This window comes from Corvus moneduloides, chromosome 23 (assembly GCF_009650955.1).
Source record: "Corvus moneduloides isolate bCorMon1 chromosome 23, bCorMon1.pri, whole genome shotgun sequence".
NCBI classification, from domain to species: domain Eukaryota; kingdom Metazoa; phylum Chordata; class Aves; order Passeriformes; family Corvidae; genus Corvus; species Corvus moneduloides.
The window spans coordinates 2,077,127-2,094,489 of record NC_045498.1 but is presented as its reverse complement, the minus strand read 5'-3'; the positions used below and the strand labels follow the sequence as shown (position 1 = coordinate 2,094,489).

Sequence of the window (17,363 nt, the reverse complement as noted above, 5' to 3'; positions counted from 1 at the left end):
AAGCTCCAAGAGAAACAGCATTGCCCAAGCGAGAAGAGAATCAAGTAGAAATCTGAACTTCAAACTTGATTTGATTACCCCAAAGCCAGGCTTTGTCTCCTGCATGGCAGTGCCCATGGGCACATAGTGGGTACCCAGCAGCAACAGAAGAGCCCACCTGTGACCCCTGGAGCTGTTTGGCAGAGTGAGCATGAGCAGAACTGGCACCTTTGGTCCTGACACAGACAGTGACAACAAAAACCAACTGATTTCCACACCTGAGGAAAGCCATCACTGCAGCTCCTCCAGACTCAGTGCTTCAAGAGAGGCCACAGCAGAGCCTGTCCCTGCAGGGCACTGTCAAAAGCACCAGCGATGGCTGCCATGTCTGGTCCTCGCCAAGACCCCAGAGCCAAATCTTAGTGAGCAACCAGCCCACTGCCTGTCGAGCTCTCAGCTTGGGCACCATGCCCAAGCCCACCTGAGCCACACCTGCAGCAGGACAGAGCTTTGGCTTCTCCAGAGATTTGCAGCCCCCTGGGAAGTTTGCGTGGCTCTGCTGCTATTTATACACAGCTGTATCAAGGATGCTCATCAGTAAAAGCATGTGCCATGAGAGACCACTACAGCCACACTGGCTGATCACATCTTCTGCCCCTGGGAGGCAACTGCTGGGGGTTTCCAAAACCCCACTGAGAATGGCTCTGTATTCCTGCCCTACTCAGGTTATTCAGGGCAGTTCCTGGGGTTTCTGCTTGTTCTGATCTTCTCTGAAGCTCTTTTTTTAGCTTTGGCTTCCGGGTTAAATATTAGTAGAACACCTTCAACTTATCAGTGCTCAAAGAATGAGGAGAGTGCTCAGGGGGTGTGGTTTGTTCCAACTTCTGTTCTTTTTTAAAGTTCAGAAGTTATAAAAATACCAAAGATCAAGAGAAGAACAATGACAAGCTGCAAAAGATCTGTTCTCTGTAACAAGTGGGGCTTTGTGTTCAGGATGAAGCTCCTGGATTCCATAAAAATGCACACTGGCAACTTAGGCCTGTTCCCCAAAGCCAGGGTTTGGAGCCAGCTGGGCTCAAAAGCATTTACTTCCCCTCTCCAAAAAATGAGGAGGAAACAAAAAAATGAAGAAACTCCCCAGCAGGTCATGAAAAGATGATGTAATGTTCTTGCTTCCATAGAATCACTGTCAAAAATCCCACCAAAATGGGGCTGTTTCTCCCATTTACACCCACCTTGCTCCAATCACACCCAGCCCATTAACCACCACAACCATGTGGCTGCCCCATCCCTGGAAGTGCCCAAGACCAGGCTGGATGGGGCCTGGAGCAGCCTGGGCTAGTGGAAGGCGTCACTGCCCATGGCAGGGGGTGGGCCTGGATGGGCTTTAAGGTTCCTTCCAACTTGAAGGGATTAAGGACTCACTGTGTGCAGCCTTTACAGACCTGTGTGAGAGGAGACTGATCGATCGTTCTGGCTTCTCCAGCACGTGCCCACATGAGAAGCAGGACCCTTACAAGGGACCAAGATCCTGTCATCAAGGCTGGAATATGGTGACAGGCAGAAACAAGGTGTGGAGCCCGAAATCCTTGAAGTGAAGCTTCGTAGTACTGAGCGTTTAAACCCTTTCATCCTGATGGGAAATTCTGCTCTTCCTGTGGTTGTCCTACACAAACTGTCACCCTGGCCATACTTTAAGCTCACTTCACTCTGCTTCCGAACCTCACAGCAGAGGATGGTTGGGCAGAGCCACCAGCCCTGCCTGCAACCAGCAGCTCAGGACCTCCTGAGTCAGGCACTTTTAGACCCCCATAAATAACAGCCCTGGAATACTCTTCTTCCTTGTGGCTGTCCAACTCCATCCTGAAAGCACTCAGACTTCCAGCCTGCACAGGCACAGCCCTGCACCATGTCCCAGTTAACAGGAGTGTTGTTACTGGTCAGAGACCCTGCGGAAATAAAGTGATGACCAGTGCTGTTAAACCAAAGAGAGGGAGCTTCCAACAGCAGGGTCCTGCTGAAACCTCCTGCCAAGACTCAGTAACACCCTGAGATATTGAAACCCCATTTTGGGCCAGGAAGCATGGTGGAAAAGGGAAGGCAACATCCTGAACAAAACCCAGCTTCTCTGGGATATGAAGTATTTCAAAATAAAACAAGGAAAAGTCAAGTTGAGAGGAAGGTCTAGACACTGAGACTAAGGACAGGCAGGGGACCAGAGGAAGCTGCTTTTCCCAGATCAGTTCCTCTTCTCAGAGGCTCCTGCCAGCCCCAAGACATCACACAGCAATCTCAGGTCTCTGACAAGCCATGGTTCCCACTGAGCCACAGATTCAGTGTTTGCTGAGCCACAGGCACTGTTGGCATCCCACAGCCTCCCACAGTGCTGGGCTCCCTTATCCAAGGCCCCGAACCTCCCAACCCCACACATCTTCCATGACACACATCCAAGCCGAGGCAGCGTCACTACAAAGAGCCTTGGCTCTGTGCTCCAAACAGCTCAAGAGATTTTTCTTGGGATCTTCCAACAGCAGTCTGAGAAGCAGCACCACCCAGGTACCAGGGCTGCTTGTGAGTTACACTCATGGATAAAAACCTGAGCTCCTCTGTGGACCCTCCTTCCTGCTGCTGTTGGTGCATAAGCCCCACCTGTGTGGACCCCAAACCGGCCATGTCAATGCAAAGCAACATCATCCAGCTTGATGTGGGAGCTCCAAATCCCAGCTCAGTCCTGAAGAGACAGTAATTAGTATTTTCCCATGTCCTTCAAGCAGGAAAGCACAGGCGCTCACCTGAGTGTTACCCTGCCAACTACTCCTGATGAGGCTCCTCTTCCCACCACTATGTTCTCACCCTGAAGAAGGAAGAGAAACCAGGCAATATCCAAAATAAAATAAAAAAATACACATTACCTTTGCCCCTGGGCAGGAAACCTAGCAGCTGATCATCATCTTCCTTTGAGGAGACGAAGCAGTTAAACAATAAATCACATGGCAGCAATGGTGATGAGAAATGAAGAACTTAATGAACTTTCTATCCAGGGCCAGAATCTTGTAACCCCCTGGAGTCACTGCAGCAGCTGCTGCAGGCAGCTCCAGTCCCGAGGTAACACAGAGCTGTGAGCCCGGCCTGGATGGAGCTCCTTTTCAGCCTATCCCCACGGTAACTATCTGCAGCTATTCACATCTGCTTGCTCTGCCAGCAGAGGAGGCAGCAGCCGAGCCCAGGCAGAGCGAGCAGGGTCTGACAGCCCACACAGACCTGTGCAGGCACTGACCAGTGTCCCCAGAGCCCTCGCCCAGCTCCCACCAGCACTGGCACGGTGGCAGAGGACGAGCTCTGTGTTAGCTCTGCCCTGCCTGCCTGGGCTTGGGGCTCTCTGCCAGCTGGGCTCGTGCCAAGGCAGCAATTCCAGTCCTCCAAATTCCAGAGCTGAAGCAGCTTCCAGCTCTGCCCGCCCAATCTTAACGCTTTCACTGCTGCCCCTCTCCCACAGCACGGAGTCACCCCTCTTCTGTCACAGAGCATCCAGAAGGGTGGAATAGGGAATAGCAAACCCAGCAGGAACTCCAGAGCAACTCAGCATCAGCCAAGGGCACAGCCCAAATGGAGGAACAGCACAGGGACCTTCTGAGCTACAGACACTGAGAGCTTTACCCGTGTCCCCGGGCAGGTGTGTCCCTGCATCCTTGTGTTCAAGGTGACAGTATTTCCTTGCCCTCCAGCAGTAACACGTGAAACGTGGGAGCAGGTTTAAAGGACGCTGTTACAGAGAAAGAGGTGTCCATATGTGTGTGTGTGGGGAAGGTCCTTCCACAGGTATGGATTAAATCTAGACTTCTGAGGACGGAGAAAATGAGCTGATTTCAAAGGCCAGGAAGACTGTCACTGCCACAGCATCCCCCAGCAGCAGCACTGTTGGGATTGTGCACACAGCCACTGGCACTCAGCTGTAAGAGGGTCCTGTAAAGGTCTCACAGTTTTTGGACCAAATCCCAGCTAAAGACCTTGATACTGTGGCACAAACCCTAGAAAAATGCCCACACTTCTTCAAAACTTAAAGCTGGTGTTTAAGTAAGAGCCCTTTCTTGAGCAAAGACAGATCCTGTGGGAATTCTCAGATGCCTGAGCCCACAATCACACGTCCAGGCAGGAAGCCCTGATCCCACCTGCCCAGGCCCTTTTCCCAGCCCACGTGCCTTTACCTGGCAGAAAGGGACCCTTCAGTCACCAGCTCCTCAGGTGAAGAGCTCAGAGCACGAAGCTTCCATGCAGAAGTACCTGAGAAGATGCTGCTTTAGTTGCTCTTCCTCCAGGGCCTCACAGTTCTCCATCCCACAAACCACTTCAGAAAGGAAAGTAACTTTCCATGGATCCTGTACCAATGTGTGCTTGCTTCCCTGACTGCAAAGAACTGAGCTTTCTTCCAGTCTGTGATCAGCTGTGAACTCCCACATTTCCCATGAATTACAGAGGCAGACACACTCATCTCTACAGAACCATGCCTTGGCTGAGGGGGATTTCCCTCATCCCACCTCCCTGCTAAGAGCAGGTGGCCTCAGAAACTACAATCATTAACCAGCCTCTTATCTCTTTCTCTTTTTTCTCATCGATTTTTATCACAATTATTTTCCTCTTTGTTTCCCTGAAGCTCAGCAGCAGCACCTCCATTTCTGTGTGCATCTCCTTCTCTCTTTCTCCCCAGCCATGATTTAAAGTAACTAAACAACCACCCTTATTCTTTAGGTCGATCCTAAATATCGATTTTCTGCACTGCTTATAATGGGGAGGGACTCTCCAAAGCAGCTTCCCACATCCACTCTCCACTTATGGCAGTGACCTGTCCTAAGAGCCCACAGGCTTCCCAAGCAGAAGGATGGTTAGAAGAAGTAAAATGCATGCAAAAGTTTTTCCAAAGCACCGGGTTTGGCTGGGCTGGAGTTCTCCTTCTGCAGTAGCAGCTCGGGTGCTGCTGTGCTGGGGTTTGTGCCCCAGGCAGGGCTGACAGCACCCCACGGGTCAGCTGGGCTGGGCTGGGCCTGCACAGAGCCCAGCTCTGCTCTGTTCCCATGGCCAGCATTGGGCTGGGGGGCACAGGGAGCTGGGAGGGGGCACAGCTGAGACCCCACTGCCCCAGGGGTGCCCCAGACCCTACAGCTCCATGCCCTGCATGTAGAGCTGGGGAAGGAGGGAGAAGGGAGGATGGAGCCAGGGTGTTTGTCTTCCCAGTCCCCAGCCCATGGGATGGACCCGGCTCTCCTGGGGATGCTGAGCACCCGCCTGCGGGGGGGAGCAGTGACTGTCTGGCTTGGCCTGCACCTGCAGCTTTTGCTTTACCTGTTAAACTGTACCTCAATCAGTTTTCACCCCTTTACCCTTCTGATTCTCTCTCCCATCCCACTGTGGCAGTGAGTGGCTGGGGGTGCTCAGCTGCTCCCAGGACAACCCACCACACCTGACATACACATTTTCCTCCTTCAATCTCTGCTTCCCTCCCAAATTACACTTCCAACCATTCCACCAACTATTGCTACAGTGCACAGACTCGTGCACTCCTTATGTGCATCAAACACCTAAACCTTGAAGTTCTTGGCCTGAGGAACATCAGCCACCTACTCTGTACCTGCTGTAATGCCAGCTGGATCACTATCTAACTCCAGTGGGAAAGCACACACACCTGGAAGATGTGGGTAACTCCTTCCCCACCCAACACACCTTCAGGGTCTTCTGCTGACAAAAATCCATGTTGTTAGCAATGTGCACACAATGTATTCCGGCCTCGCTTTTGTGTGCTGCAGTATCTAAAGATGGGGAGACATCTCTCTCTCCTCTGCTTTGCCCTCATCCTGAAACTGACCCCACTGTGCACCAGAACGTTGTAGGAAGCCCCATGTAACCTTAATTCAGCTGGTTTATGTCTGTGTGCTGTGACAGATAAATATTTCTCAGTCAGTACTTCTCTAGGATGAGTGCTTGACTCAGTAAGAGCAATCATGCAAGCAGCTCTTCCAGGAACAGTTAAAATCCCCTAATTTCTGAAACTCTGAAGTGACCCCACAAGTCCTGAGCAAGGGAAGTGCAGCAGCTGTCACTGAACCAGCCTACCCATTGTTCTGAGTTCTGAGAGATGGTCCTGGGAGGTACCTGGAGAAAACAAGTGAGAAAGAACAGCAGAGGATGTTCAGCTTTGATTGTGGTTGTGCTGTGCTGGGCCAGGAGTTGGACTGGATGATCCTTGTGGGTCCCTTCCAGCTCAGGATGTTCTCTGACTCTACACCCTCTGAGCAGAGCTCCAGGCTCCCAGCCAGAGCTCAGCTGAACAGAAAGTCCACTTCACTTTACATTCCTAAAAGCCCAGATATGTATTTAAGGGTAAAAAAGCACATGTAGAATAGGCATGAAAAGACATGTAAGATGCTGTACACCATGTATGAGGAGTGGAGTAGGGATTCCTGGCCAACGAACAACCCTGGGAGCACCCCAGTGGTGTGGGAGGGATGCTGAGGGAAGTTTGCTGCACACGCACAGAACTCCCCACCCTTTGGGACAGCCACTGGGACCTGCCCCCCCCAATGGCTGCCAGGCTGAGGTGGAGAAGCTGAGGATGCACAGGATGAACTCTTCCACATTCCACCCTGCTCTGTAGTCCAGCAGAGCCAACATCTATCCCCAGCCTATAGCCGACGTGGAGAGAGGGCCAGGACCCACCATGGGCGAAGGCACTCCCAGAACTACATTTCCCCTGTGTGGTGTGTGTTGGTTTGGATCCCCCAGCTCCAAGGTGTGCTGCATCTGGACAGGAGCTCCAGGAGGCGCCTGGGAGCCCACAGCCATCTGGCCACTGAGCTCTCCCAGCAGGCTGCTGCACAGCCAGCAGGCAGCAATGGAATTACCAAGTGGGTGTGCAGGCTTCTCCTCGGCGCTGTTTGACCTCCCTTTCCTTCCTTAACACACACACGTGCCCTCATGAAAGCTCCCCGGAGTGGCTGGCTGGGCCCCAGCTCCACCAGCTCCCTGCCCAGCCACTCCAGCTAAGCAAACACTGCCGGGAGTGGGAGGGCTCAGAGATGGAGAAGGACCATGCCTGGGAGAAGCCCTGCACTCCTCCACCTCTGCTGGCAGCCAGCAGCAGAGTCAGATTAGAGCTGAATGGAGTTACCAGTGTTAAATAAACATGCCTGCCCTCTTTGAAGTTCTGCTTCCCTTGAACGTGAGCTCATTCCACGAGGCTTTTTTTTGCTCAGCCCCAGGAAGCCGTCATTCCCCATGGAGTTGGCTCTTCACAGGATTCCTCACCTTCCATGGAGTTAGCTCTTCACAAGATTCCACAAGGACCTCACACGGTCAGTCCAGTATATGAGCACAGACCAGTACTAGCACAGCAGCACTTGATCCCCTGCATGTCTCTCCAGTGCTCTTTAGGAGGAATTCCCACCAGGAAAGGGAAACTGCCCGACTCCACCACACAGTCCTGCAGGCTCTAGGCTGGCACATGGAGAAGGTTTATTGGAGCTCAAGGAAAGGGCGAGTCCTCTGTGGTGATGTGTCCTCCAACCCTGCCAAGAGCAGCACGCTCAGGTCTGGGAGGACTGTGATCAACCCTCCACCACAGCAGGGCTGAGGAGTGAGGAAACACAGGAGGAATTTCATTAAAAAAGAGAAACTTCCCAGTACTCTCCTCTTTTGGTTTAAACCCACAAAGTGGAAGTCAGAAATTCTTGGGCAGGAAAGGGAGCAGACAGTCACAGAGGGAGAAGTAAAGCCACAAAGACAAGGCTGATCTCAACTCCCTGGCATTTTTACCATGGCTCATGCAACCCCTGGCAACCCCTACTCTTGTCCCACAAGTTGAAAACAAAGGACAAAGAGAGCAGAAATCTGCCTGAGAGTGAGGGCTGCCTCTGCCTGTGAGTGGGGAGATGTGACTTTTGGGGTCACTGTTTTTGTACATGAGCAGGAAGTGCAGAGTCACTGCACATGGAGCCAATGTGAAAGGGAGAAGCTGTCAGTGCCACCTGCCAAGGGGGAAAGCACAAGCTTCCCAGGATGGCACAATGGGGTGCTGTTTCTGGATAACTGACTGGGCTCTGCTCACTCACAGCTTCAGCCCCTGGCAAGGGGAGGCCAGGGAGGAGCAGAGCTGCCTGTGCTGGGGCCATGGGTCAGACAGAGGTTCCCACTTCTCCTGAGAAGGCGGCTTCCACCGTGCTCCTGAAACATTCCACCCCCAGGTTACTGCCAGGAAAGCTCCCACACAACACAAACATGTTTTTAGCCACTCATGCAGCACCTGAGAGGCACCCTGGAGAGAGCGTGGTGAGAGCCCCTGACTGCAGGGCACCACTGGAGGGGTCAGGCACTGGCCGAGAGGGCCCCAGTGCTCTGCAGAGCCTGCAGGGCAGCAGCAAGTGGGACACAAACAACCAGCAAGAAGAGAGGGAGATGCTGGGAACATCAAGGCAAAATGAAGAAATCCAAGATAAAGAGGAATCATCCCCACCCAAGGGGAGCCCACAGCTCTGCCTGCACACAGGTCATGGGAGATCATCTCAGGCAGCCCACTGACACCAGCCCTGCAGCCCCGAGCACAGACCTGGCCCGCAGACCTGGCCCACGTCAGGGACACAGGGCAGCGCCAGCCTGACAGGGCAGCATGAGCTGACCCAGGATTTCTAAGAGGAACAGTCTCATCAGAGAAATGCCTTTCCTAAGCAATCCTTCAGCTCTGGCAGAGAGGTTGCTCTCCCGCCCCTCATTTCATTGACAAGCACGTGCAGGGCTTGCCAGCCAACAAATGCCAGAGGGATGTGCTTGGGGACAGTGACAGCCCCCCCGGGCCCAAACACAACTGTGATGTGAGAAAGCTTGAGACACATCTGAGAATCAAACCAGCCATGGCTCAGACCTTTGCAAGGCAGCAAGCTCCCCAGTGCTGCTCCTACTCAGCAATCACAGTCCTGGGAACGCGGCAGGTACCACCTGCTCCACACCTGCTTCGTCCATGTTCACAGCATAAGGCAGAGCAAGAAAACTGCCCAAAGTACAAAGAGGCGCAGTCCTGCAATTCACAGTTCTCATTATTCCAGTCCCTCTGAGAAAAACTCCACAGGAAAATGTGGTTCAAAGGCGCAGGAAAAACTGCAAGGAAATTCCTGGGGAGGAGCAGACCTCAGCAATGTTGTACAGCACCATCCCTCCCCAGAGCCATCATCCTGCCCATCTTTATGGATAGCTGCTCCTCAGCACCTTGGTGCCAGGCTGTTCCAGTGCTATAGGTCTGATCACCTGTACCTTTACCATGCATGAAGCAGCACAAAAACCAGACAGGGCACCCAGATGTCCTTGCTGCCAGTCTCTGCCTGCTTTGCTGCTCTTTGAGAGCTGAGTGGAGGAGAAAGACAGCTAAGGAACAGCGTGGGCCTTACCTTTTGTACCAGGGGGCTGCAGATTATCTCCAGTCAGCGAACACCAGCCTACGGGAAAGATGTCCCGGGAATCATATCGGCACCAGTAATCGAAGGCACCTCTCCAGCCATCAAATGTTATGAGGACCTCAGAACCTCTCACCTCCCCAATGGTGGCCGGGCAGATGAAGTGAGGGTTCTTCCTGTCCACTGCCTCCAGCTTCATACCTGTCTTGAAGAAGTTTTGGGAAGGAGATGGTGGTTCCTACAAGAAGAAGTGGAATATATGCTCAAAGGGGATAAGCCACTGCCTCCCCACACCAGGGCTGTGCCCTCACCAGCAAACTCACCTCCATGAACAGCTGAAGGGTGCTAGTGGGCTGCGTTTGAACCCAAAGAGGTGTGCACACACTGGCTGGGCTACACAGCCACTGCCCTTTAATCAACAGGCAGCAAAGTCCACTACTCACTGCTCTGCCCTAGGCTGGACCAAACGCAGGGAGTGGGACATTCAGAGCAGTGCTGATGTTCCCACCTTGCATTCCCCACTTTGAGCAGCACCTGCAGCTCCAGTGAAAAACCAGCTCCTGCCTCAAGCCCGAGCACTGAAGCCAAGGCACTTCCTTGGCAGATCTCTGGCTGCATCTTGACATTGCTACAATACAGCTGGAGAGGACACAGGTCTCTCCTAGAGCAGCACCGAGGCAGAGCTGTGCAATGGCACCTCCTCTGGGACCAGCACATCTCTCATGAGACACCAGCTCTGAGTTTGGTGCTCTGCAGCGAAGGGGCCATTGCCAGAAGGATCTGCACAAACAGTGAAATACCTTGTGAAAAATCCGGACTGGAGCCATCTCTGCTCCATTCAGAGTCTTCAGAAGGAACATGGGCCAGGAGGAGGCATTCAGCCGGAAGCCTGAGGAGAGGGAAGCAGAGATGGAGACTTTTAGACTGTGGAGGTCAATGGATCTGGCAGCACATGTCTGCTCTGATGGGAACTCACACAGCTGTGATGCCACAGCACCCTCCTCCCATGCCGGAGTCAGGTGGGACTTTTTCCAGGTATTCTGAATGCAAAGCATTGTGTTATTGAAAATAAACATCTGGAAACAGCTGTCTGACTGCAATATTCACTTATCATAACAATCCCATTGACCCATTGACAATTCAGGCAGAGCACTTTGTGCAGCGTCAGTGCTGGCAGCTCCAGTGATCCTGCTGCAGGGGAGACATGAATCAGCAAGTGCACACTCAGGCTATGGAATTTCTTCCTCAACAGGGAATCACAGCTTCTGGGTGGCCTCCTCCACCTCTAGTGTGAGCTGCAGGCAAGTTATTTCGAAGAAATAGAGCCTGTGACTTGGCTGGGAAACAGATTTAAGCATTACAGAGAAGGATATCAGGTTTTGGCTTGACACCTGCTGTGAAAAAAGTGGAGAAATAACAAGAGGGGGCTTATGGGAAGAAAAAAAAATCAGTTTCACATGCTCTGAAGTATGTATGGCGCTGACTATGACTACACAACCAACAGAAGGCTATCACAGAACATCTTCTTTGCTAAATGTGTATCTTCCTGCACAGGCAATTTCTGCTGCTCAGCTGTGTTTGGTCTGTGTTTGTGGGGTTTTGAAGGTAATCCTGGCACCAGACCTGGACCAAGAACATGGCAAAACTTTGCCAAGGTTGCAATGCTCAGCACAGGTCGCACTGCCAGCCCTGAACTCTGTCAGATCAGCTTGGAAACCAACCCAAGTAGCCACAATTGCAGGGGATGGGAGAGCTCAGCTCCCAGAGTGGCAAAGACTTTATGTAAATCATAAAAGATCCTGAGCTGGAAGGGACCCTCAAGGTTCATCCAGCCCAGCTCCTGGCCCTGCAGACACCCCAACAGCCCCACTCTGGGCATCCCTGGCAGCGCTGCCCAAACGCTCCTGGAGCTCTGGCAGCCTCGGGGCCGTGCCCATTCCCTGGGGAGCCTGGGCAGTGCCCAGCAGCCTCTGGGGGAAGAACCTTTCCCTGCTCTCCAGCCTGAGCCTGCCCTGGCCCAGCTCCAGCCGCTCCCTGGGTGCTGTCACTGGAATGATCTATGTAAAGAAAGAGCAGCAGCAGATGTGTGCACATGGAAAATACTACAGGAAACAGAAAAACCTTGCTGGGTTTTCTCAGCCCTTGCACTCTGCAGGCAGCAAGGACAACTGCAGCACTAGCTCTGTTACCTGTCTTTATGCTGGGTGCAAAATCATCCAGTTCCACTCCCCTGCCATGGGCAGGGACACCTTCCACTATCCCAGGCTGCTCCAAGCCTTGTCCAACCTGGCCTGGGACACTTCCAAGGATCCAGGGGCAGCCACAGCTTCTCCGGGCACCCTGTGCCAGGGCCTCAGCACCCTCACAGGGAAAAAACTTTTCCCAGTATCTCACCCAACCCTGCCCTCCTGTCTGGCGTAGGGTTAAGCAGGCGACACAGGCCAGGGCCGGGCACACGGAGTAGCCCGAGCCGTCCCCGAGCCCGCCCCGGTGCCCCGGCACAGGCAGGGCTGCTTTGGCCGCGCTTCGCGCCCTCTGCTGGCCACACCCGGCACGGCACAGGAGCGAGCCACGGCCCCGCGGGCTGGGCCCGGCACCGCAGCCGGGACAGGGCTCGGGAAGCGATGGGCAGCACAACCACGGAATGGTTGGCGTTGGAAGGGACCTTAAAGCTCATCTCATCCCACCCCCTGCCATGTGCAGGGACACCTTCCACTACACCAGGTTGCTCCAAGCCCTGTCCAACCTGGCCTTGAAAATATTATTTGGGGATATGCTAATGGAGAGAAAGATTTATGAAGACACTCAAACTATTGGGCAGCGGAATGCAGGAGGTTAATCTTGCTGATTATCAGGAAGGAACCAGCAAATCAGCTTGTCACTTGGCTAGCATCAAAGAAAATGGAAAGTGGTGTGTGTTTAACTGAAGACAAGACTGGAAGAAGTGTTAGACTGTCCAGGCTATTTATAAAGTTGTAGCCAAGCAAAATGAAATAAATAAGTATGAATTCTTGCAAGTGTCCCTTCACATGAGACAGGACTTTAATCACTGTGAGCCTTTTCAGACATTATGCTTCCTGTCCAGGTCAGCTGGTATTGAATCCTAGAATCACAGGGTAGGTTGGGTTGGAAGGGACCTTAAAGATCAACCAGTTTCACTCCTCTGCCATGGGCTGGGACTATCTTCCACTATCCCAGGTTACTCCAAGCCCTGTCCAACCTAGCCTTGGACACTTCCAGAGATGGGGCAGCCACAGCTTCTCTGGGCCACAATCCTGAGCTTGAGCTGCAACCAGGGCAAGCAGCTCACCTTGCTGCAGAGACCTCTTTCATCTACACCCTAAAGGACCTCTCTGTCCATGTCACAGTGTCTGTGTGGAAATACAGACCTGGTGTGGTTTATGTATCCCAGAGTAGGCAGGGGCAGGCCATGGGCCTGTGTCCCAAGCACAGATCTATAAAAATCCCCAAGCTTTCCCCACCATCGATTTCACCCTTGCTGGACAGCTGAACTCCAGCTCACCCAGTGGAGGCTGCAGCATCCCTCCATTCTTCTCACAGTTCCCAATGGGCTGGATCTCAGCAGAGTCCACCAGCCTCCAGAAGTCGTTCTTGTTGTCGCTGCCATCGAGGCGCAGGCGCAGGCGGGCGCCCGTCAGCCCCACCACGGTGGCGATGCACGTGGACGTGGTGTTCCGGGGGTCCTGGGCCTCCAGTTTCATACTGATCTTGAACTCGTTTGCAGGTGGAGTGTAGGACTGCAAAGAGTGGAACAGAGGGCCAGTCAGAGCCAGGATTGCCAGTACATGGCACCAGCTCAGGATTGCCAGTACTGCACCAGCTCAGGATTGCCAGTACATGGCACCAGCTCAGGACTGACAGTACTGCACCAGCTCAGGATTGCCAGTACATGGCACCAGCTCAGGATTGCCAGTACATGGCACCAGCTCAGGACTGACAGTACTGCACCAGCTCAGGACTGACAGTACTGCACCAGCTCAGGATTGCCAGTACATGGCACCAGCTCAGGATTGCCAGTACATGGCACCAGCTCAGGATTGCCAGTACTGCACCAGCTCAGGACTGACAGTACTGCACCAGCTCAGGACTGACAGTACTGCACCAGCTCAGGATTGCCAGTACTGCACCAGCTCAGGACTGACAGTACTGCTCAGGACTGACAGTACTGCACCAGCTCAGGACTGACAGTACTGCACCAGCTCAGGCACAAAGCTTCAGCACTAAGAGCAGCCAAATGGAGTCTACTGAAGGCTGACAGCCCCTCCAGGCACAGCACAGAACAGGCACCACAGACAGCTCAGCAAGCCCTGGTGGGTCTGTAACAAACCCCCATCCTTCCATCCCGCATCATCTGGGCAATTAAAGCCTGTTCCCTTGGAATCACAGAATCATTAATGCTGGAAAACACCTCTAACATCATCGATTCCAGCTGTTCCTACAGCACTGCCAAGCCCACCACTGACCCATGTCCCCAAGCACTGTATCTACAATTTTTTGAACGCTTCCAGGGATGGGGACTCCACCAGGCCTGATCAGCCTTTCAGTGAAGAAATTTTCCTGATATACAACCTGACCCTCTCCTGGCACAAGCTAAAGCTGTTCCCTCTCCTCCTGTCCCTGTTCCCTGGCAGCAGAGCCCGACCCCCCCGGCTGCCCCCTCCTGTCAGGGACTTGTGCAGAGCCACAAGGGCCCCCCTGAGCCTCCTTTGCTCCAGGCTGAGCCCCTTTCCCAGCTCCCTCAGCTGCTCCTGGGGCTCCAGCCCCTTCCCAGCTCCATTCCCTTCTCTGGACACGCTCCAGCCCCCTTGTGAGGGGCCCAAAACTGATCCCAGGATTTGAGGTGCAGCCCCATCAGTGCCCAGTACAGGGGATTAACGCTCTCCTGGGAAGACTCACCCAGCCAATCCCAGACCCACACAACAGACACTCATGCTCCCCGCTCCCCTCTGCCCGGACCCAGGTGCCCCACACTGATTCACTCCTGCACCCCCTGTACTCAGCACAACCACCTCTGGGCTCAGTACCTGCTGCCCAGGGGCTGCTATTCTGTCACAAAAATTGGCTGAATTCTGACAAAAATCTCCTTATTGGGCAGGATCCACCAAAAGCTGGATCCTATCCTACTCAGGACACTTTCTCCAAGGGCCTCTGCTTGACAGAGTAACAGCATACTCATATTCCCAACATGCACATTTGAGAGGAAAATCTTCTGTGCTACTCTAAATGTATCTTTTAAATTTGCTGTTGAGTCTCCAATATCCTTAAGTATTGCCCTTGCCAAACCAGAGGCCTATCCCAGGCACAGAACTCTGGGGTCCCCAGTGGACCATAGACCTTGACCTTTCTTGTTGTCACCCTCTTACCTGCTTGAAACAATGGGCAGGAGCTGGGATGGCACATGTCTCTTTCAGGTATTTCTCCCAGGTGAAGTGACCTGAGAAGTAAAAACAAAAGGATTCAAATAGGAACTGGATGAGCAAAATTCTCAGCAAAAGAGCTGGCCAGACTCCTGAGCCGGCAGTTCTGCACTTCTCACAGAGGAGGTGCTCACAGGCAACATGTTTTCATCAAGAACCTCTGATGTTTGTGAGCACAGAAGATTTACAACTGCAACTGACAGGCAGAACAAAGCACAGTGCTGCCTTCGGCATCCTCCTGCCTCCATGCTGCCGAGAAGGGGCTGCACAGAGTCAGGATAACAACCTACAACTTAATGGGAAACATCCAGCACAGATGGGAATCTGCGGAGTCTTCCAGACAACTGTCCCTTAAAAACCATTCATTAAACACATCACTCAGTCTGGGGATTACGAACAGTCACTGTGGGCTATGAGCAGCCCAGCTTGGGGGCTGGAACAAGATTCTCTCTAAGGTCATTTCCAACCCAAGCCATTCTGTGATCCCATGATTCTAAATCATGGATTTAGAACAGGAACCTGCTTTGTGGTGACTGTACAGTCCCCCTGGTCCAGCACACACAGAGCCCACCCCATGGGCCAGGGATCAGCCCAACCCCAGCAATCAGTGGACAGGTCAGCAATTAACTTCCTGAAGTGCCATGGAGTCCATAGGATGGGCAGGATGGGAGGAGGGATCCTCCAAACAGGAATTTACTGAGCTCAACACCTCACATCCGACACCAAGCCTCCTTCCACTGAGTGCTGCTGCCACGGGAAGCACATTTCATCCTTGCCTGCACCTTCCTCATGGACAGCAGGAAGGGTAAAAACAATATGCCACCCAGGGAAACCTGTTATTAAATGAGGAATTAAAAGCTCCTGTGATCCGAGCAAATCATGACTTTTGCCATTTAAACTGAGCAGCTGGGAGAGGAACCTTCCAGCATGACATTCGCTTGCATTCATCCAAACAGCTCCCGGGAGACCACTGTTTTCAAGGCATTTCAAGAGCATTGGTGGCAGCACAATTAAAGTCAGCCACTGCTTCCCCGAGTCAAGGCAAGTTCTTAATCAGTCTATTTTCAAAATAAAAGCTACAATAAGAGCCATTTTAGCTACTGCAGCACACACCACACCTCTGAAAATTGAGGCAGTAAGGTCAGCACACATTGCTTCAGTGCTGCCTCGTGCACAGAGGAGCCTTCATAATCTACAAGCTTCAAATAAATACAAGGAATACTGCTTTCTCACCAGCTCCCATGCAGATGACTAGTACACTGTCAAAAATAGGGAAAATGAACAGAAAAAATACAGTTCCACTGCCACACTGGCTGGATATTGCTGTTTACAGAGTGACAGCACTCTCCATGTCCCAGAGCACTCAGCTCCATCCACTGGCACATATTTTCCTTTCAGCCACAGTCTCACACTGGGTGAATGAAGAAATTCAGTGAGTTACTGCAATGATGCTCTCACAAAACCAAAATCCTTTTGCTTTAATTGAAGATACGATTTTATACTTGGTTCTGTCAATGAAACTCTTTGTATGAATAACGTGGAGTAAACACCCAGGTACGGCAAGCTGGGCACTCCTGGCCTGGAAATGCCTTATGCATCCCACCCCTTAACTCTGGTTGCTGATCTGGGCTCATCTCAGACTGGGGTAGCCCTTCAGAGGCCATTATCCCTGGAGCACAGAGGATGCCCAGGTGACAGTACCAGGTGAGCAGTACCAGTCTCAGCCCCAGGCCCTGAGCCAGCAGCTTGAACAGGATCAGCTGTGCTTGGCAATTTTATTTAAAAAAACCCAACCCTCCCCTCAGATGGTTTCAATCCATCGCTATTAAAAGTTGTCATGGTTTTAATCTTTCCACTTTTCACTCCCTCCACACCAAGCCAGGCTGTTCTGCTGCCTGCAGCAGCTCACCCCCACAGCCGAGATCCACGCTGCACAACCCCAGCAGGAGCAGGGAATTTCTGAGACAGCTGCAGGCATCTAAAAATAGTGTTTGGACATGGAACTTATTTGAGATTAATTCTAGAGCCTGCTGGGATTCAACCACTGTATGAAGACACACACAGCACTAAAACTGCAGCTTCTCTAGGACCTGAGAGAACAGCATGAAGCTGGGCCAGGGCAGGCTCAGGCTGGAGAGCAGGGAAAGGTTCTTCCCCCAGAGGCTGCTGGGCACTGCCCAGGCTCCCCAGGGAATGGGCACGGCCCCGAGGCTGCCAGAGCTCCAGGAGCGTTTGGACAGCGCTGCCAGGGATGCCCAGGGTGGGATTTGGGGTGTCTGGGCAGGGCCTGGGGCTGGAATCCGTGATCCCTGTGGGTCCCTTCAGCTCAGGATGTTCTGTGATTCTCTGATTCCTATGACTAACTGTTCTGGTGATTTATTTTGCAAGGAAAAGCAGGAGCAGTGGAAAGACTTCTAAGAAAAGAGAACTGATACAGCAGTGTTCAGCCTTCCCTCCCTCCCTCTCTGTTCACTACCAGCCACCCCCTTACACACAGATGGCAGGGCAAGCACAG

General features: G+C 52.7%; 1 protein-coding gene across 7 annotated transcripts in view; it reads right to left on the bottom strand.

Moving 5' to 3' along the window:
• Window positions 1–17,363, bottom strand: part of SCMH1 (Scm polycomb group protein homolog 1) — a 69,892-nt gene that overhangs the window by 27,405 nt on the left and 25,124 nt on the right. For 6 of the 7 annotated variants that reach the window (XM_032132063.1, XM_032132067.1, XM_032132066.1 and 3 more), the window contains 4 exons: window positions 14,795–14,865; window positions 12,934–13,168; window positions 10,211–10,299; window positions 9,405–9,648 (listed from right to left, as the gene is read on the bottom strand). In XM_032132063.1, coding sequence (XP_031987954.1) covers window positions 9,405–9,648; window positions 10,211–10,299; window positions 12,934–13,168; window positions 14,795–14,865 — 639 coding nt within the window. Of the gene's footprint in view, window positions 1–9,404; window positions 9,649–10,210; window positions 10,300–12,929; window positions 13,169–14,794; window positions 14,866–17,363 lie in introns of those variants that run through there. The other variant, XM_032132070.1, reaches the window with a different exon arrangement.